The sequence below is a fragment of the Erythrolamprus reginae genome, chromosome 3 (assembly GCF_031021105.1).
Source record: "Erythrolamprus reginae isolate rEryReg1 chromosome 3, rEryReg1.hap1, whole genome shotgun sequence".
NCBI classification, from domain to species: Eukaryota; Metazoa; Chordata; class Lepidosauria; order Squamata; family Dipsadidae; genus Erythrolamprus; species Erythrolamprus reginae.
This window is the reverse complement of record NC_091952.1, coordinates 75,912,097-75,933,699: the sequence shown is the minus strand read 5'-3', so window position 1 is coordinate 75,933,699 and position 21,603 is coordinate 75,912,097. Positions and strand designations below refer to the sequence as shown.

Genomic DNA, 21,603 nt, shown 5'->3' with positions numbered 1-21,603 from the left:
ACGAAGCCAATAGGGACTGACAAAAGCTTAGTAGTTTTTAATAGTTTTAATTAAATTTTTTATATGTTCCAGAGATCGTGAATATGAATATAGATTATTGTGAGTTCGGGTTTTTCCCCGTGTAATATTTTGAGTGTCTTTGCGACATTTTGATGAAATCACATTCGCCATTTTCATTCGCTTTATTGGCTTTTGCTGCTCTGTGTATGGTAACTTCAGCATGAAGATGGCGAATGTGATTTTGCCAAAACATTGCAAAGACACTCAAAATATTACATGGGAAAAAAAACCCGAACTCACATCAATCTACATACACATGTCCATGAAAATCTACAAAAACAAATACACACACACACATTTTATTTTCACATCGTACATATTTTATGGATAGTATATTGACAACCCTAACAATAATACAAATAATATGTGTAATCCTAATCTTCCAACTTCAACAATACTATTCTCTCTTTATAATTTTTCATCATTTTCCCCATTCATTTAAACATAGATAACATTTCTTTGTGGCATGTATTTGTTTTCCCCTATTAAATTATAAATATTTAATATTTTAAAAATTGCTCATTCCACCATAATTTCAATATTCCAAATGTGTAGGATTACTAATAAAGCCAAATATGTTTAATCAATTCCACACACGTGTCTCAAAATTCCCACAATTTCTAATCCTTAATCATTTAAATTCATACAATCTTTAACATACTATTAATATTGATAGTGCAATTAGATTAGACAATCCTAAATTTCCATCTATTAAGTTTAACTTATTTTTAGTTATAATAAGTTGTTTTAATATATGTGTACTTTTAAAACAAATATATTTTTCTTTTTTCCTCTAAATTTTTCTTTTTTAAAGAAATGTTTCTTTTTAGAAACATAGAAACATAGAAGTCTGACGGCAGAAAAAGACCTCATGGTCCATCTAGTCTGCCCTTATACTATTTTCTGTATTTTATCTTAGGATGGATATATGTTTATCCCAGGCATGTTTAAATTCAGTTACTGTGGATTTATCTACCACGTCTGCTGGAAGTTTGTTCCAAGGATCTACTACTCTTTCAGTAAAATAATATTTTCTCATGTTGCTTTTGATCTTTCCCCCAACTAACTTCAGATTGTGTCCCCTTGTTCTTGTGTTCACTTTCCTATTAAAAATACGTACTTCCCTCCTGAACCTTATTTAACCCTTTAATATATTTTTTCTGTGTGTTCTATTATAAACTTTTAAGGAACTATCTAATTGATTTCTAATTATTAATTATTTCTCTTCTTTATTTTTAGCTTCTTGCATCTTATTTTGATTTTTCCCTTCTACCGTTTCTTCTAATTTCTCATCTATTTCCTGAATATCTCGTTGCTCTTTCTCCCCCAATTGTTGAGCGACTTCTACATTCATTTCTGTGTACAATCCCCTTGTCTCCTTATTGGTCTTTATAGTTTCAGGCACACTTTTTAACATCAAGAATATTTCTTCATATGCATCTCCTGTAAATCCATTTTATAACAATTTAATAAAAATTACTCAGTATGTTTCTATAGTTTCAGCATCTCAATATTTAAAAGCTCATGCTTAATAAGATTCATCAATCTCATAATTATACCTCCAAACCCCCTAAATTTATGACCTTTACAATTCTTTAATAAATTACAACCTTATAGTTTTCCAATTATATATCTTCCCAATTGTCCAAATTTTAAAGTGTTATTTAACTTTCTTTCTTTTCTCTTCTGTCATCTTTCTTCTTTTGTCTCATAGAATTTCTGTTAAATAACATTAATAGTCCAAATCCAAATTAATCCACTAGATTCCTCCAATCTTTCAGATCCATAAATCAAAAGCCAATTTTAATAAAACTTAGTTATTTGTAAGTTAGTAGTTCCTTTTAGAAATCTTCAGAAGGGGAGGGGGACGCATTAAGTATTCCCAAATTATCCAAGTAGTTTTCGAACATAAAATCAAGATCAGGCCATCTTCCAGATGTTGTTACTTCTATTCTGTATATTAGACTTTGTGTGCATTGCATTCACTTTCACTGAGTATACTGCAGCTATAGTACTGTACTTCCAGTTGATGGCTCTCTCGTTCCCAAATCCAATGTTAAACAATGTCAAAAATCCAGGGGGGGGTTAGAAATACAAACAAGCAAGATAGTTTCTCCCAAAAATCACCTTTCCAATTGTTTAAGCTTTTTTCAGGCTTTCTATGTTTTAAAAGTTCCCTTAGGCTTCTTTCAACTCATGATTTTCAGTTACCCCCTCCCTTCTCTGTGTATTTAATTGCTTGGAAGTTCTCTTTTAAAATTCTTGTACTTAAATCAGGTTGGTAGAATAAAAGAATAAAAGTTGGTAATTATCTCACCCAATCTCAATGTTCGGTCCATGATCCACTCCAGCAGAAATCTTACAGTGCGGGTTGCCCCAGCTCTGTGATTGCCAAAAATGGCTGTTGGCCCTGCTGCTGTTTAGGAGACCTTGCTTTGGACCTAATGAGGAATTTGCGAATTCCTCATGGTCAGCGAAGGGTCTCTCTTCCTTCACCACCCCTACAAGGTGTTGAGGACCCCATAGGGCAGTGATGGCGAACCTATGGCATGGGTGGCACATGGAGCCATATCTACTGGCATGCGAGCTGTTACTGTAGATCAGCTGGCCAGTGTGCATGTGTGTGCTGGCCAGCTGATTTTTGGCGTTTTTGGCCTCCAGAGAGCCTCTAGTGGGATGGGAAAGGGCTTTTTTACCCTCCTCCGGTTCCAGTGAAGCCTTTGGAACCTGGGGAGGGCAAAACACGAGCCTACTGGGCCCACCAGAAGTTGGGTAGCAGGCCGTTTCTGGTCTCCAGAGGGCCTCCGGGGCAGTGGGGAAACTGTTTTTACCCTCTGCAGGCATTGAATTATGAGTGTGGGCACTCACATGCGTGATAGCGCATGTGTACGCTCTTTCAGCACCCGAGGGAAAAAGCTTTGCCATCACTGCCATAGGGTCTTCCGATAGTGATTACCAGCTGGATTTTACAAGGTTTCGCGGAGCCCACTGTTTCCCAGCCTTTCTTGCCATGACATCAGCCAGGAAGTCATGGTTACTATATTTTGTTCAGTGAGAGTTGAAACGGTTTCAGAGCTGTTATTAGCTTCTTTTTTTATAGCATGTTGTCAGTGTTAAATGCTACTTTTAAAACGGCAAGACCTTAAGACATGTTCACATTTTTGTTTCCTATACTTACTAATAGTCCTAATATGGATTTGGAATTTAGTCGTTGCTAGCATAGCTATCTCTGCTTTTTGTGATCTTTTCTTAATTTGCATTATTGAAATGCAAGTGCACTAATGAACTACAGCTGTGAAAAGTACACAGTAAAAGAAAAGCCCCTGTAATATTTAACATGCCTTGGCAGCTTAAGATGCTAAATAAATTTGTCTTAGCATAAAAATGGACAACCACTAGAAACAAAAGAGATTAATAGAAAATCATAATTCTTTGCTGCCATCTGGTGGCTGTCCATGTTTTTGCAACAATATATAGAGCTGCACGATGGCCTAGAGGTGAAGATGCTCAGCTTCCATTTGGATGGTTAAGAATTCAATCTTAGGGAGTGACAGATGTTTTCCTATCAGAAAGAGAAAACATCTGCTGCAAACTCTGTGCAGGTGCCAGGAAGGGTATCCGATCAGCTCTATTTAGTCGTCCTGACTCCACCCGAATAAAAGGAATTACAGGATCATGAAAGGGAAAAAAAACCCCAACCTTGTCATGGTTAGATCACATTATATTACTGTACCATTGGGTATCATGGTATCATTAACCACTAAGGGAGGCTTGGCTAGATTGGGCTGCCTTTGGTGACTAATGGAACTGGATGGGTTTCAGCAGGAGCTGTGGATTGTTCTTGCTGGTCTGCTACATGGTCCATCTGTAATCTTGGTCACCACTTGGAATAAGAAGACAGCTTTGAATTGGATCATGTCTATGCATCCTTTCCCCTCTCATGGTCTTTCACTCCCTGTGATTTACAAAAGAGCTAAGGGAGTTGAAGCAACAGAAGAGATATTGACTGGACACAGGTGACAGCCGTGATTAAGGCCTTAAGGCGTTACTTCATGGTGATAAAGGTGGTGAAATAATAGTACTTTTCTGTTTATTGCCATCCTGTGGCCGTGTTTCAGGTGACACCGGCCCTTTTGGGTTTAAGGAACTTAGAGAAACCTTTGCAGGGCTGTGTGGAAGATGAATGGTTGAGGGAACTAGGTACATCTAGCCCAGTGATGACAAACCTTTTTTGATTCGTGGGCCAAAATGGCGGTGCACGAGGGGGGGGGTGTCATCCTTCTGCATGCCTGCACCCATAATTCCATGTGCCCCCTCCCCGCGCATGTGTTTGTGACACCTCCCTGCTCCTGACACACAATGCTACATCCATTTTTTGCTCTCTCCAGGCATCAGAGCCTTTCTAGGAGCCTGGGGAGGGTGAAAAAGGCCTTCACCACCTCCGGAGGCTGAAAACAGGCTGTTTCCCGACTCCCAGTGGGCCCAGAAGGCCTGAAAATCAGCTGGCCGAAAGGCACATGCGTGCGGGACCAGAACCCATCGATATCGCTCTACAAGTGGCACTTGTGCCATAGGTTCACCATCACAGGACTAGCCTATCAAAGGTTAGGACCAGATTACTTATGGGACCGCATACTGCCTCATGTATCCCATCGACCAGTTAGTGCCCACAGATTTAGCCTTTTCCGGGTCCCGTCAGTTAATCAGTGCCGCCTGGTGGGACCCAAAGGAAGGGCCTTCGCTGTGGCAGCTCCAACACTTTGGAATCAGCTCCCCCAAGAGATTTGTGCCGCCCCCAGCCTCCTGGCCTTTTGTAAGGCCTTAAAAACACACCTCTGCCTGCTCCGGTTGACACTAGGAATTATTTAGTGCGAATGAGTGTTAGTCAAATGTTTCAGTATGGGGGGTTTTAAATCTGGTTTTACATTGTTTTTAGGTTTATATTGGGTTTCTACAAAGTTGTATTATATAGATTATATTATGTAAGCCGCCCACAGGAGAAGGGCAGCCTAGAAATCCAATAAAATGAAATAAATAAAAATAAATAAATAAATAAAAGAGTATAATTAGAGGGAACATGGTAAGTCTTTTCCTGTACTTGAAGGGCTGTGACAAAGAAGAGACAATTGATTTATTTTCCAAAACACCAAAGGACAGGACAAGAAGTAATAAGTGGAAATTTGTTAAACAAAGATCCAACCTAGAAGTAAGGAGGCATTTTCTGGCAGAACAATTAATCAATGGAATAGTTTGCCTCCCAGAGGTTGTAGGTGCTTCATTACTGGGAGTTTTCAAAAATAGACTGGACAGCCACTTACCATTCATGATATAAGGTCTCTTGCCTTGAGTAAGGGTTTGGATTAGAAGACCCCTGAGGCCTCTTCCAGCACTATGATTTTATGTTCTGACATTAAGAAAACTATATAACATACATTACAGAAGCACCATGAATATATGAGGATTAATATAAACTTTCTTGTTCGCTTGCTCACTCGGTCGCTTAGATTTTGATGGTGTGTAAAGTGTTCAAAAAGCTGGGATAGAATTTAGAAACAAAACTGTAGCTGTCTGCCACCTGGATTTTTCATTGAGGTTGAACATATGCCTTTTGCATACGTGGATCAAGGAGAAAGTATGTTTCACATATGAAAAAAAGAAAGATCCAAGAGAAAATGGGGTTAACTGAATAGGAAATATAATATGAAATCTGGTTTTAATTTTTGGCTTTAGATATTGTTTGCCTTCATGAATTGCAAACAGAAAATTTGCTATCGATGGAAGAAGCTTGATTCAGCAAAACAATATCAATAGTAACAAAAGGAGGAATTTTTGCCAGTTCCTTTCTCTCTTGTAGACACTTGAGTTCTTTCCCTCTAAAGAGAATTTTGCTTTGGGGAATCTTTAGATACTTGAAAAAAGTGCAAATCAACTCTCATTCCCTTCTATTGGAAGGAGTGAAATATGTAACAAATTTAATGCACTGGTAATATGCCTTTTCTCTTACCATCCAGACATTATTTTTACAAGTTAATGAAATTTTTCCTAAAAAAGTAAAGGCCACTTTAAATTGAAGAGTTTTTTTAGGACTGCTGCAGATAATGAAAAAGTTTCATATTCAAATCTGCTCCAGTGATTATTAAACTGCGCTTTTGTTATAAGCACATTCAAAATGCACAATACAGATAGTTCTTTAGTGTCCCAAAGGTACTTTTTTCAAGAGGCAACTGGAATTTCTGGTTTTTCTCTGAAGACGTTTCACTCCTCATCCAAGAAGCTTCTACAGCTCTGACTGGATGGTGGGGAATGAAAGGATTCGCAGACAGCTGGTCATAGTGAGTTGTTAAGGTCACTTGGAGGTTTATCTGTGTCATCAGGATCACTTGAGTGGTGCAAATGGATGTGGAGCCTTTGAACAGTAGAAACGTTTGTAAAAAGAAGCAATTTTTCCCGTAGGAATCAATGTAAAAGCAAATAATGTGTGCGATTGGGGAAACCACAGGGAGGGTGGAGGCCCTGTTTCCTCCCAGGAGATTCCTAGAGAGGCTCCATGGAGGCTTCTCCCTGCCTTTTCCGGCCCTGTTTCCTCCCAGGAGATTCCTAGAGAGGCCCCACGGAGCTTCTCCCCACCTTTTCTGGCCCTGTTTCCTCCCAAGAGATTCCTAGAGAGGCCCCAGGGAGCTTCTCCTTACCTTTTCCAGCCCTGTTTCCTCCCAGGAGATTCCTAGAGAGGCCCTACAGAGGCTTCTCCTTGCCCTGTTTCCTCCCAGGAGATTCGTAGAGAGGCCCCACAGAGGCTTCTCTCTGCCTTTTCCGGTTACAGTTTCGGAGGCTCTGGTTTGTAAGTCGAGAATGGTTCCTGAGAAGAGGCAAAAAAATCTTGAACCCCCGGTTCTTATCTAGAAAAGTTCATAAGTAGAGGCGTTCTTAGGTAGAGATACCACTGTAAATCTAGATTGGAGACAAATCTCCAGGTGACCTTAACGATTCATTAAAAGAATGCAAGTGACTAGCTGTACACGAGGAGTATAAATCCTTCCATTCCCCACCATCGTCGGAACTGAACAAGCTTCTTAGATGAGAAGTTAAATGCTTTTGGCTTTAATCTTTTCTAGCTTTATCTTTTTTCCCTTTCTAGTTTCTTTTTTCCTCCCTTATCTTTTCCCTACAATCTATAATCCTCCCCTTCTCTTCTAATCCCTTTTTCACCCTTGGTGTTCCCATCGTCCCTTTGTTGTATTTTCTTTCTTGTTGTTTCCCCCCTTAGTTCCTCTGTTTCTTCCACTCTTCCAAGGCATAGTTCCCTCTAAGCTGAGCACTTAAAAATCATCATCAACTCAGAGTTTTCCAAACCTGCCCAGAAGCCGAGAGGGAAAGAGTGAGAGGGAAGGAGAGAGAGAGAGGAAGAGAGAGAAACAGATAGAAAAAAGAGAGGAAGGAAAAGAAAAAGAAAAAGAATGGGAGTAAGGAAGAGAGAAAGAAAATCAAAATCTAGTTTGAAACTAGCTCAACTATTTCAGTGGCATTTTGATATTGATAGAGTTGCCCTATTATGAGCTCACTGTTATAGACACACAGTACAGTATTTTATTTTGAAATTCTCAGGCAAAACAGGGTGGGTTTTTTATTTGTTTGTTTGTTTGTTTGTTTGTTTATTATTTCTGTGCCGCCCAGTCCCAAAGGGACTGCCGCTCAGACACTATACTTTTGACACTCTTTCTTTCTTTCTTTCTTTCTTTCTTTCTTTCTTTCTTTCTTTCTTTCTTTCTTTCTTTCTTTCTCTTTCAAATGGCGCTCGTGCTTCACGTCAGTATTATTTCTTTTTGTTATTCTGCATTTTCAATTTCATTAAGTCCGGTACGTAAATAAGTATTTAATAATCAGGTTAGTTTTAGTTTAGCCGCCTCGAGTCTGCGGAGAGGGGCAGCATACAAATCTAATAAATTATTATTTAATACGTTAGAGACAACTACCAGTCCAAATGTCAATATTTTTTATTTAAAACAAAGTATCTTTCCCAAACCACATCTTCTTTTAAAACTGCCAAGAAAAAATATTTTTTTCCTCCTAGTTCCCAAACGTTTCCTTTGAGTTTTTAATATGCTTATCCTGCCGCTAACATTTAACTTCCATATCCCCCCCCTTGTATTTTTGGGGTCATTCTTCAAAAGCAACAATCCTTTTTAGCCCAGTTTGCAAACCACTCACTTTTCTCTCCTGCTCATTTTTCGTGTTTCTGGTCTTCCTTCAGCTTTGTTGCAGCATGTTTGCTGCCTCTAGGGGCTTTCCAGTTCAGGGAGGGGAGGTATAGCTCTCCTCTACCTTCTTGGCGGTCCCTCTTCACTTTGCTCCCTCTCCAGGGAGGGGGCTTAGGTCCCAATCCAGGACCTTCGGACGTAGAATGTTTGGAGCCGGCTGTGGAGGTCGCGGTCCAGGTTCTGATGTTGCCAATGGAGAAACCGGAAGTCCTCCGTTGTTTTTATACTTTGCCTTAAACATCTTCTGTGTGAGAAGGTAGATAGTTAAAAATATGATGGTCCTCTTTTTACTTGGATATATCAACATCTGAATCTAGGACATCTTGCATGCAAAGTTAGCACTCAGTATAATGGTTGTAATTATATTTATGGGATAAACTGTGATGGGTCATACTTCTTAACTGAATATATATTTGGCTTAAGGAGCTTGCTGAATATGACAGGATAGAGATCGTTTGCTCATAATGAGCCGGGGTGGTGCAGCAGGTAGAGTTCTGTACTGCAGGCCACTGAAGCTGACTATAGATCTGAAGGTCAGTGGTTCAAATCTCATCACCAGCTCAAGGTTGACTCAGCCTTCCATCCTTCCGAGGTGGGTAAAATGAGGACCCGGATTGTGGGGGCAATAGCCTAGCTCTGTTTAAAAGTGCTATTGCTAACATGATGTAAGCCGCCCTGAGTCTAAGGAGAAGGGCGGCATAAAAAGCGAATAAATAAATAAATAATAAAATGGGAATGGCAAGAGTATTGCTTGACTGTTATTAAACCTTTTGCAAATAGGAAGAGTTATATACTACTGTACTCTTGTATGGCTATACTACTGTAATCTATTAAAGTTACTCATTGGATTAATAAAATGAACTACAAGCTTGATAATTCTTGGTTTACCAGTTGAGGTCTAAATTTTCTGAACTCATACAATAGAATCATCTACATTTAATCTATGTTTATATCTAGATATCAAGAGGTTGTGATCTTGCTGAATGCAGTTTTTAACCTGTAGGATTTTTAACAAGTTATTATTTTTGGCAGATTTTGTTTCAGCTGAAACTTTGTCATTCTTTATTTATTTTAGGCATGTACTGGAATAGAAAATATTGATGAAGCTATCACCTTACTTGAACAAAATAACTGGGATTTAGTGGTAAGTATTAATTTTACTTTATTTGTTTGATGCTTAAAACCAGAGGGGGAATTGCTGGAATCCTAGCATGGCTAGCTGTAAGACATGATGTTGTGATTAACAGGTTGGGCTAGGAGGAAGAGAAACCTGGTTCTAGTTCATTAAGAAAATTTGGAGAAGTCATTGTCTCTCATCCTGATTTACATCACAGAATTTTTGATGGGGGGCAAAATAAGAGAAAAGAATAGAACATAACCTACTTTTTGCTCCTGAATGAAAGCCAGATTAAAATCCCAAATTAAGAAATACATGTTCAGAATACATACTACAAGGAACAATAGGCCTTTCACTTTGGGGGTGGGGTGGGGGATGTAATTTGGCGTTGCAAGAAGCAGTAACTAAAGTTTTCTTATTGGCCCAATTGATTGCAATGTTTTCCATTGCATTTGACTTGGATTGATGTTACTCGTGATGTAGCTTTGTCCTTTTTCGGGTCCTGAGGCAGGGGATGGAAGTTTCTCCTTTTACATCTTTGTAAAGATTCCATTTAGTTTTGGACATCATTACCGCTTTCTGATTTTGCTGGGCTGTTCATGGTGACAAAGCATCAGTTGTATTTCCTTACCTTTGATCAAGTATCATATGTCTCTGCGCTTTCATGTTTTTTTGAGGTGTGTATTGGAAGTGAAGTAATGGTAACAATATACAAGAGTATGCTTCAGGAGGATACAACTTTTCTTTCCAAATTAGTGGAGAGACAAGAAAGTATGCTATAGTGAAAAGAGAAATAGTAACATCCTCAAGGCAGGGCAGTTTTTATTAATGCAATCTTATGGTTACTTGCTGACAACATGTATCTCGAGTCAAATCTCATTTGTATTTCTTTCAGGGATTCATACTAAATGTAAATTTCCTGGGTTTTTGAACACAAGAACAAGGGGACACAATCTGAAGTTAGTTGGGGGAAAGATCAAAAGCAACATGAGAAAATATTATTTTACTGAAAGAGTAGTAGATCCTTGGAACAAACTTCCAGCAGACGTGGTAGATAAATCCACAGTAACTGAATTTAAACATGCCTGGGATAAACATATATCCATCCTAAGATAAAATACAGAAAATAGTATAAGGGCAGACTAGATGGACCATGATGTCTTTTTCTGCCGTCAATCTTCTATGTTTCTATGTTTTAAAGAACGGAGTCTATTTCTCCTGAGGTAGTTCACTCCTAGGCAGATTTTTATTAAGACCGAATTTTTCAGATACACAGCAAAGTATGACATTTCTGGCAAACGCATGAGTTTAGAAAAGTGAAACCATGTCTTGTAAGAAATATTTAGAGACTGAGGGGGACAGTAAGCTTGTGTTAGCATCTATTTGTAACTGTAGTTCAATTTTCAACAAATCTTTGCCAAAACGTCTTGCCAAAAATTCTCAAATCTACATACTTGTGCCAATAAAGATAATGCATTTTCAGGGTCAAAGAAAGGTTAAATAAAGAAACAGAATGGGTATAATGTTTCATATTGTACAATGATAGGAAAGAATTTAGTGTCAACTGATCTGTATCAGGAGGTCAGATGTTCAGAGATACATTAAAAAGTTGGAAATTTATTGGAAATCTAGTTGCCTTTGTATGCAGAAGAAAGTGATATAATGTGACACATTGAGAAAACAGCACTTTTCTGAGTTTTTCTGCGAGAAATGGTTTGGATAATGCAGTTTTATATCTTATATCCTGAAAATGAAGTAGAATTACAGTTTAATATTTAAAACATTAATAATCCTTAATGTAAAAAAAATGTGCTGCCAGTTTTTATTACTTTGTTACTAAGCTTCAGCAGTGCAGGACTTTTAAAAAAGGCAGATTGTCTTGTTCTGTTTTTTCACACTTTTTATTTTTGCTATATAAAGAAAGAGCAACAGTTTCAATATCTATATAAACAGAATGTGCAAAAATGGACAGACTAACGTTTGAAATTAAAAAAGAAGGAAGACATGGAATATTTTGAAATATCGGATTTGTTTTATCAATGGTTAACTAGCAGAACAGAAGCTACAATGTTTAAAAGTATAAGAAAACAACCAATTTTACTTCGAGAGAATCATGACATGTGAATTAATATTAACAATAAGTAGTATTATGATGAGAAAACACTGTTATTATAGAACTACGTTAAGGAACATTATTACTATTATGATGTTGATTGCTCCAACTAATTGTAACCAGATAACACACTGTTGATATAAGTGTTGTTGTTATTTTGATAATTAGAAGATACATTGATGTGGGCCAAGAAGATGAAAATATTTTAAATTAAAGATACCCAATCCTGGATTATGGAGATTTTCTTTTGTATTTTTATAAATATACTATTATAGCATAAGTAAAGATACCTTTGGTCATTAAGAGTCAAAAGCGACTTGATGGAACATAATCAACCAGACAAACAATTTTAGACACCATTTAAATATTCAGTGTGTGCCACATGTTTTCATTTTTAAAATGATACAGCCTGTATTAAGGAAAGCATCTACTGAAAGAGATCAGACTTTTTTTTGTAATGGGTTTTATACAGATTATGTGAGGCTGAAGAAGTGCAAAAGTGTTATTGATATTTATTTTTTGTAAAAATAAAAAACCCACACAAGTTACTAGAGCTTACAGCTGTACCATTCCAGGTGCAGACCATTAAAGGGGGGAATATGGTATTTTACTATTTTCAAAAATTATGCACCCTTCATTTTTACAGTTTGAATAATCATGGATTTATGTATGTGTTGTGCACCAAATGCAGGATCAGGGCTGCTTTCATCAGAATGCTTTGATATGAAGAATATGTAGAAACAACCCTTCAAATTTACTTAGAGTTCTTAAGAGTCAAACTCTAGACATTTTCTATAGAATTCAGTTCCATATTTTAATAATTCATCTGCTCATTACTAGATGTTTATCTTGAAGAATTAGAATACTTGGATGAGCCCAGAATTTTAATTCCAGAATCAGTTCTTTTTATTAATTGTTGTATTGTTGTATTACTGGGCATCTATTTCAAGTACAGTGACCATATTTTCATGGAAAAAACCAAAAGACAAAACCAAACAAGAGGGCAAATCTGAAAGATGTTTGTATGGATAACAAAATTATATTTTTAGTTTTAGAATATTTAGAAAATTCAAAAGCAAAACCAAGAAAAATAAATAAATTAAATAAAGGTAAAGGAGATCTTTTGGAAATAAATCACATATGGTCATTGTAATTACAATAAATAGAAACATAGAAACATAGAAGTCTGAGGGCAGAAAAAGACCTCATGGTCCATCTAGTCTGCCCTTATACTATTTTCTGTATTTTATCTTAGGATGGATATATGTTTATCCCAGGCATGTTTAAATTCAGTTACTGTGGATTTATCTACCACGTCTGCTGGAAGTTTGTTCCAAGGATCTACTACTCTTTCAGTAAAATAATATTTTCTCATGTTGCTTTTGATCTTTCCCCCAACTAACTTCAGATTGTGTCCCCTTGTTCTTGTGTTCACTTTCCTATTAAAAACACTTCCCTCCTGGACCTTATTTAACCCTTTAATATATTTAAATGTTTCGATCATGTCCCCCCTTTTCCTTCTGTCCTCCAGACTATACAGATTGAGTTCATTAAGTCTTTCCTGATACGTTTTATGCTTAAGACCTTCCACCATTCTTGTAGCCCGTCTTTGGACCCGTTCAATTTTGTCAATATCTTTTTGTAGGTGAGGTCTCCAGAACTGAACACAGTATTCCAAATGTGGTCTCACCAGCATTCTATATAGTGGGATCATAATCTCCCTCTTCCTGCTTGTTATACCTCTAGCTATGCAGCCAAGCATCCTACTTGCTTTCCCTACCGCCTGACTGCACTGTTCACCCATTTTGAGACTGTCAGAAATCACTACCCCTAAATCCTTTTCTTTTGAAGTATTTGCCAACACAGAACTGCCAATACAATACTCAGATTGAGGATTCCTTTTCCCCAAGTGCATTATTTTACATTTGGAAACATTAAACTGCAGTTTCCATTGCTTAGACCATTTATCTAGTATCTGAAAAGATATCTGAAAAGATATCTCAGTGTGTGGTGTTCTGGAGAATATTAACACGAATAACTTTTTGGGTAACATACGTTTTGAGGTTCTTCATAAAATATTCATATTACAGATTTTTATGAGAAGTATAGACTATCTCATATATTTCCTGTATAAATTAGTTTATAGATTTTAACTTGACCTATTTTGTATAAATAGTTTAGCAATAGCTTTGGAGATATTTATAGAATTTTATTATTTTCCTCTTGGAAAATTCAAAAAGCATAGTTATAAATTTAAGTTCCCAGGCTTGTTTTGCTATACGGTTTCTGTGTTTTTAATTGACATACAAGGAAAGTTGAATTCAAAAGCTGAATCTGTTTCGACCTATGCTATGCACCAATGAAAAAGAAACCCCACTTTCATGCCAGAAAAAGGTTGATTCAGCCTTCCATCCTTCCGAGGTGGGTAAAATGAGGACCCGGATTGTGGGGGCAATATGCTGGCTCTGTTAAAAAGTGCTATTGCTAACATGTTGTAGGCCGCCCTGAGTCTAAGGAGAAGGGCGGCATAAAAATTGAATAAATAAACAAATAAAAATAAGAATATCTATATCTTTCCATTCATGTACACTACAGTTAATTGAGAACTAGTGAGGTACCAAAATAATCTTTGAAAGAAGTGGTGGCTCTGCATTTGGAGTGTGTGTGTGTGTGTGTGTGTATACACTAAGTGCTTAAAAATGCTGCTCATCTGGCCTACTTTATAAGTTTTAGCTTGGGTTTTGTTTTTTACATCTGCAGTTGCGTGCCAAAAAAATGAACAAATAGGAACATTATAATAAAAAGTGAGGTGCTTGTAGAATTTTTGTAACCTTATTCCCAATTTGCTTTTAAATATTATGTTTAGTATGCATGAATTTGTGGATATAAAATTCAGTAATGCACAGTATCAATACAGAAGTAAGCCTTTGGTAAGGCTTGGTGACAAGTTATGAAAGTAATGTCAGTACCATATGCAACCTTATCTAAACAGTAGTTGAAATTTCATTACTGCAGTAATGAACTCTTTCTACTTCTATTATCCTTGCACAGCTGCCAACAAGAAATGCAGAGTCATCAAGTGAGCGGCAAGGCTAATAAATGTCAATTTCTTTTTATGAAGAAGCTACTCTATTTCTTGTAATAGAGAGTTCTTTGTACTCTCAGTCCACACAAAAGGCAGCACCTGAGAGGATAGAAGTGCTTGGCACTCCTGACTAACATTGCCCCCCCCCCCTCGTTAAGAATTTCTTTTCACAAATTCATATTTTCAGTGTAGTGATTTTAAAATTAAGGTGAGGGAGGCATTGTATATATTTATGCAAACTGTAATTGCATTGCTTTAAACAGTTAAAAGAGTAATTAAAATGTTGCCCCAAAGTAAAAGCTCATCTAATTATGCAAACATTACAAAATTTCAATGTTTTTAAAGTTGATTGGTGCCTTGAGATTTTGGAACATAGAAAATTGGTTTTAAACTAATAAGTAATAATAAAAGAAAAAAAATCACCTGCATCAATATAGTTTTATTCCTCCCTCCCCCCCCCCACTGAGAAGATTTAGCACAGAAAAATTCCTTTTTGCTTTCAATCACGCAGTGAAGTTTCAATAATTTCTCCTCCCTTCTGAAATCTTAATAAAACCATGAAATAAATAAATATTATAGGATGGCATAAGTAGACGTACATATTACCCATCTTAATGTTATTTGGATTTTGCAGCAACATTTGGTAGTGGATTTAATATTAGAATAACACATGCCATTCTCTCTCTCTTTCTTTTTTGAAGGGGTGGTAATTCTCAGAATGGTGTCCACTTAATAGCCACTTTCTATCTACCAGGCTGCTTCTGAGGAAGAGATTAGGGGTATTGCTGCTCCTATTGCCTTCATTAGAACATCACCATCAACCTCAATTTACCTCCTACAACTATTTTACCAGTAGTCTCAGCCTGATGAACCAGTAGTCTCCACCTGATCTTGTAATCTGTAAATAACCAAACCAATGCTTCTGATGTTCTATCCCTGGTACTTTTAAAAGCAGATGTTTTAGAAAAACACTGTTGTGATGCTTGGGAATTTGGGAAAGTTTAAACCTTTTTAGAATGTGACAAGATTTTTATAAGGAAGAAAACTATGCAGATGAGTACATTCTCAAAATAGCTTTAATTTGCTTTCATTATTAGTAATGCCATTAGAGTAACTTTTTATGGTGAATGTGACTTCTTATTAGCAAGAATGATGTTTTAAGATTTGATCTCAGGAAAACTGAGATATCACGGATAATAAATATGTTGCAGACTTCACTTTGCTAGGCTACTGGGAATTGTGAAGGGGGAAATGGCTTTTTCTTATGTGTTAGGAAATGCAAATAAATATTAATTCCCAAGGATCATTAGAATTTTTAGAAACAGTGAATGATAAAACATATTTGCACATCTGAATGGATGAATAAGAAGCAATCCAGTAACTATTGTTTAGCAATTAATATATTAATGTTTCAGTTCTTAGTTTAAGATTCACAACTTGTATAAATTTGCATTGCCTTCTACAAAATATATGGGGGTATGGCATTTTCCCTTCCCCCTAAGCTTATAGAATTTATACATAGTATGTTTGTATGTATGATTGGTTCTTTAAATTGGGGTTTTTTTAGATTATTTTTAATATTAGATTTGTTTACATTGTCTTTTTATTGTTTTTAGCTGCCCTGAGTCTGTGGAGAGGGGCGGCATACAAATCTAATAAATAAATAAATAAATAAATAAATAAATAAATAAATAAATAAATAAATAAATAAATAAATAAAATGTAGTAAATATATTCCTTGAGAAATCAGATCAGACATTTTATTTTAGTTAAATAGATAAGGTTTACTCATATCTGACTAAACCAATTGGAATTTACTTGAGCAATGACTAGTTTCATATTATTTCAGAGGTTTTACTTTGCAATGTAAATGACTGAGTCTGAATTCATTATAAAAAATCATATATTTCCATATACTGTATGATGTTTCCAATTCAAAATGTTCCTCAACAGCTTCAATTTATGAACAGACCCGATACACATTTTATAAAATTTTTTGCAGTACATACAATACATGTGCTGATATGCAAACACCAATTGAAGTATTAGGAACCCTCCAAAGAAGAAAGAAAATACTGATGTATGTGCTATAAACTGGATTTAATTACAGTCTGAAATTCTGATCTATTAATATAGACTTTTCAAACCTGATATTTCTAAATGTGTTGGGTAACAAACCCTAGAATCCTCATCCATCTCTGCCATTAGGCTATTTGCAGAAATGAAATGTACTGCCAGGGTGAAAAATTGAGAAATTAACAGCCTATCTTTTATTGCCTAATGGTGCCATTTGAAAAGATTGTATATTCCTGATTGGTAATCAAAAAATATATTTTAAATGACTAAGAACAAAAAAGAATCTTATGTTTTACAGCTGAATTTAGTACATCTTAATGTTATTAATTTAGAATGCTACTGTGCTCCACATGTTGTGGTATATATGCAATCATTGTATTGCTATTTCACGTGCTTTGAATAATTATCTCTTTTTAAAAACCATATTTAATGGCAGTTAAATATTAAGCTCTGCTCTGGGAAAGTTAATAGTAAACCAGAAAGAACTAAAGTTCTTTCTAAATGTATATTTTAGAAAGTGAGCAGATTCGAAAAATAACATTGTATGGGATCTATCCTTATGTCAGTAAATATGTGTAGGAAATGCATGGAAGGAAACAATGAAATCAGTTGTCTTTCGATTTTCAGAATGCTCATAGTGTACCCAGAAATTAGAAATAGTAATACAGAAAGACTCCTGGGAGTTCTGAGTATTTCATATTTTTCTTTTTAATTTCCTTGTTACTTTAGAGTACAGAAGACTAGTGTTGTATTGTTATGAGACTGAATTACAGGGGCGTGTGTAAGGCTAAACTGAGTGAATCTCTAGATATGACAGGTTTTTAAAATGAGATTCTCCAAATTTTACCTTTAAACAATCTTCTGTATTGATTGTTTATACATAACAGAAAATAGTATTTTGGAATAATGGTGTCTACGTTTCTCGGCCTAATTGTATTTGTTAGAATCGAAGTTATCTAAAATACCTATTGCTATTTTGAAAAAGGGATGGGTGGGAATGACATTAGGGGAAAAAAGTAGGCTTGTAACTTCTTTCGAGACCGCCTCCTGCCACACGAATCCCAGCGACCGGTTAGGTCCCACAGAGTCGGCCTTCTTCACGTCCCGTCGACTAAACAATGTCGTCTGGCGGGACCCAGGGGAAGAGCCTTCTCTGTGGGGGCTCCGACCCTCTGGAACCAGCTCCCCCCTGAGATTAGGATTGCCCCCACCCTCCCTGCCTTTCGTAAACTCCTTAAAACCCACCTCTGTCGTCAAGCATGGGGGAACTAAAACATCTCCCCCTTGCCCATGTTGTTTTGCCGTTTGATTGATTGACTGTGTGCCTGTTTTTTTGTTTTTGTTTTTATATATACATACATATATATATATGTATATATATATATATATATATATATATATATATATATATATATGGATTGTTTTATGATTTTTTAAAAAAAATTAAAATTGTAATTAGATTGGTGGGAATTGGATTTGTTACTATGTACTGTTTTTATTATTGTTGTGAGCCGCCCCGAGTTTGCGGAGAGGGGCGGCATATAAATCCAATAAATTTAATCTTGTAACTTCTTTCATATCTGTTTTCAGTTTTTAAATTAGCAATTGGTTTCTGCAAAATATTTGGAAAGACACTTTGGAGGCACCCCCTCAAAAGGCAATGCTCAATTTATCGCTTGGGTTTTTATTAAATTTCTGCTATAAATTCAAAGCTGCCATTAATTCAACAATTTGCTGTTGGATTTTGATATCAGGATATTGAAAGAGTTTCATTCTTAAAAAAAGACACGGTACCATGGATTACCTAGATCAGTATTCAATCACTTAAGTTTCTTTCCTTTTAGAGACTTTAATTTCATCTACTTGGGAAAAAAATCTTTAAATGGGGCAAATAGTAATAAATTGGCACAATTTTTCTTATTTAAATCTTCCTTCCCTACTACCCACATCTCTAAAGAATGGGTAGTCTTCGACTTAAGACCACAGTAGAGCCCAAAATTTCTGTTGTTAAGTGAATTTGGATTCCCCATAGACTTTACTTGTCAGAAAGTCACAAAGGGGTTCAGTTTAGGGATGGGTGACTGAGGGTTCACAGGGGTTCAGGAGAACCTCTAGCTAAGATTCTGTGCAGGTCTGTGCAAAACCCCAAAATCCCACTCCTGGCTGGCCCTGTTCACCCCGCCCCTGCCAGGAGTCCCCATGTGGCCCGTTTTGGATACAGGTAAGTTCAGGGCGCACACGGAGGCTTGGGGATGTCAAAAAATGGGGCTACGAGAAGTTCAGAAAGGCTGGAAACAGGCCCATCTCCAGCCCCCAGAGGGCATATGGAGCCCGGGGAGGCCATTTTCGCCCTCCAGGAGGCTCAAGGAAAGCATTTGAAGCCCAGGGAGGACAAAAACACCCCTTCTCCCACCGTGGTGCAGAAAGCTTAGTAGGCCACGCCAACGTAGCAACTAGGCAGAGAACCCCTTGCTAAATTTTTTGAAGCTCACTACTGAACAGTTGCCAAGCATCTGAATTTTGATCACATGATCATGGGGATGCAGAAAAGGTCATAATTGTAAAAAAACGGTCATAAGTCATTTTTCCCCCAGTGCCATTGTAACTTAGAATGGGCCCTAATTGAACTGTAACTCAAGGACTATCTCTACCTCTATAAAAATATCTAAACAGTCTTTCGCCCAGTCAGTTAATGCGTTTTAGTAGAGTATTACATGAGAGTTCCCTGTTTAATCTTGTACTCTGACCATGCTGTCATATTTCTTTTCATTTATTATATTGTGATTGACAGAATAGGGAATTTCTGGTTTAACATGCTTGAATAAGGGTGACTCATGTCAGTATTTATTAATTATTAGTAAAATTTATAAGACCTCCAATCCCATGAAGACTGGTAAATAAATACCACAGTGGTAAGATGGGTGGCCAATAAATTTGATAAATAAAATAAAAATAAACAACATTAAACAATTCAAGGCACAGGATAGCAAAGAAAATTTGTTTGCATGCCCATAAAAGAAGAAAACTTTCAAGTTAACATGCAGAATCCTATAAAAGGCTTATCATCTATCCTAGCCAAAGCTTGGTAGAGAAGCTATAGTTTTCAAGACCTCTTTAAAAGCACTTAAGACAGGGCTCCTACAGATATCTGGGGATAATGTAAAGAAGGCAGATACAAAAAAGACCAACTTTCTGGGTCCCATCAGCCATGGTTTAATCGTGGCTCTCAACCTTCCTAATCCTGCAACCAGTGAAGGGCCCCCCATGTGCGTTCCCGGTGACCATAGCTGATGCATGTATGTCTGGTGAATGTGTGCACGCATGCTGACATGAGACTCGGCTTCTATGCTTGTGCAGGAAGTGAAATATCTTGTGAGGACTCCCGCGTTCGCAATATTTCAGCAATTTTCACTGATTTCTTTGCTTCCATGCCTACGCAGAAGCAAAAAAATGCCAAATCCCGGCAAAATCTCTCTCTCGCATGCATCCTCGTGTGAGATTTTACTTCCCGCGCATGTGCAAAAGCCTAATCTCATGCCAGCGCGTGCGTGCACACATTGGGGGCACGGAGATGCATGGGCATCTCCATTTTTCCAACCGGGACTGCGTACCGGACCATCCATGCAGCAGCCCACCACTGGTTGTGACCCTTAAATATAGTTTTTCATGTTGTACCATAAAAAGGATAAAATTACAGTGGTACCTCAAGATACGAACCCCTCGTCTTACGAACAACTCAAGATATGAACCCGGGGTTCAGAAAAAATTTGCCTCTTCTTATGAACTTTTTCGTGTTACGAACGCCAAACCCGAATTTCCGGGTTTGGCGTTCGGAGGCTGCTGGGAAGCCGCGCGGCTGTTTTAAAAGGTGACAGCCGGGCTGGGGGGCTTCCCAGCAGCCTCCGAACACCGAACGCGGAAGTTCGGGTTTGGCGTTCGGCTTCGGGAGGCTGCTGGGAAGCCCCCCAGCCCGGATGTCACTTTTTAAAACAGCCGCGCGGCTTCCCAGCAGCCTCCGAACGCCAAACCCGGAAGTTCGGGTTTGGCGTTCGTAACATGAAAAAAGTTCGTAAGAAGAGGCAAATTTTTTTCTGAACCGTTCGGAGGCAAAAAAACCGCTGCCGCCCAGCTGTGACCTTTTAAAACAGCCGCGCGGCTTCCCAGCCGTCTCCCGAAGCCGAATGCCAAACCCAAACTTCCGCGTTTGGCATTCGGAGGCTGCTGGAAAGCCCCCCAGCCCGGCTGTCACCTTTTAAAACAGCCGTGCGGCTTTCCAGCAGCCTCCGAACGCCAAACGCGGAAGTTTGGGTTTGGCGTTCGGCTTCGGGAGACGGCTGGGAAGCCGCGCGGCTGTTTTAAAAGGTCACAGCCGGGCGGCAGCAGTTTTTTTGCGGGTTTTTTTTGGGTTGCACGGATTAATTAACTTTACATTGTTTCCTATGGGAAACAATGTTTCATCTTACGAATCTTTTGTCTTACGAACCTCCCCCTGGAACCAATTAGGTTCGTAAGACGAGGTATGACTGTATTAGGAAACTCGGAGGTGGGTTCTAACTTCTTCACTGCCAGTTTGCTTCCTCCTGCATTGTATGACTGCGTCTTATTGGCACGCGGGCGCTTTATGCTCGCATGCATGCGCAGTGCTGAAATTTTTAAAAACGGCAGAAAAAGAGGGGTAAATAAGATGGCGACACATGCACAGTGCTGGAAATTCAGCTTCTGCGCATGGTCAGAAGTTCCCATGGTACAGATTTTTATTTGTTTTGCAGTAGTCTATTTGCATGTGGGTGGACCCGCCTGGAGACAGACAGAGGAGCGGTGTCTCGGTTCCTAAAACCATCAGAAATATGAGTTTCTGATGGTCTTAGGCGACTCCTGTGAAAGGGTTGTTTTGACC

The 21,603-nt window shown here is 37.7% G+C and overlaps 1 protein-coding gene across 1 annotated transcript in view; it reads left to right on the top strand.

The window, feature by feature from the left end:
• The window catches only part of FAF1 (Fas associated factor 1), a 227,529-nt gene that overhangs the window by 11,086 nt on the left and 194,840 nt on the right, over positions 1-21,603 (top strand). The window contains exon 2 of the mRNA XM_070745898.1: positions 9,391-9,459. Within this exon, the coding sequence (XP_070601999.1) occupies positions 9,391-9,459 (69 nt within the window). The remainder of the gene's footprint in view (positions 1-9,390; positions 9,460-21,603) is intronic.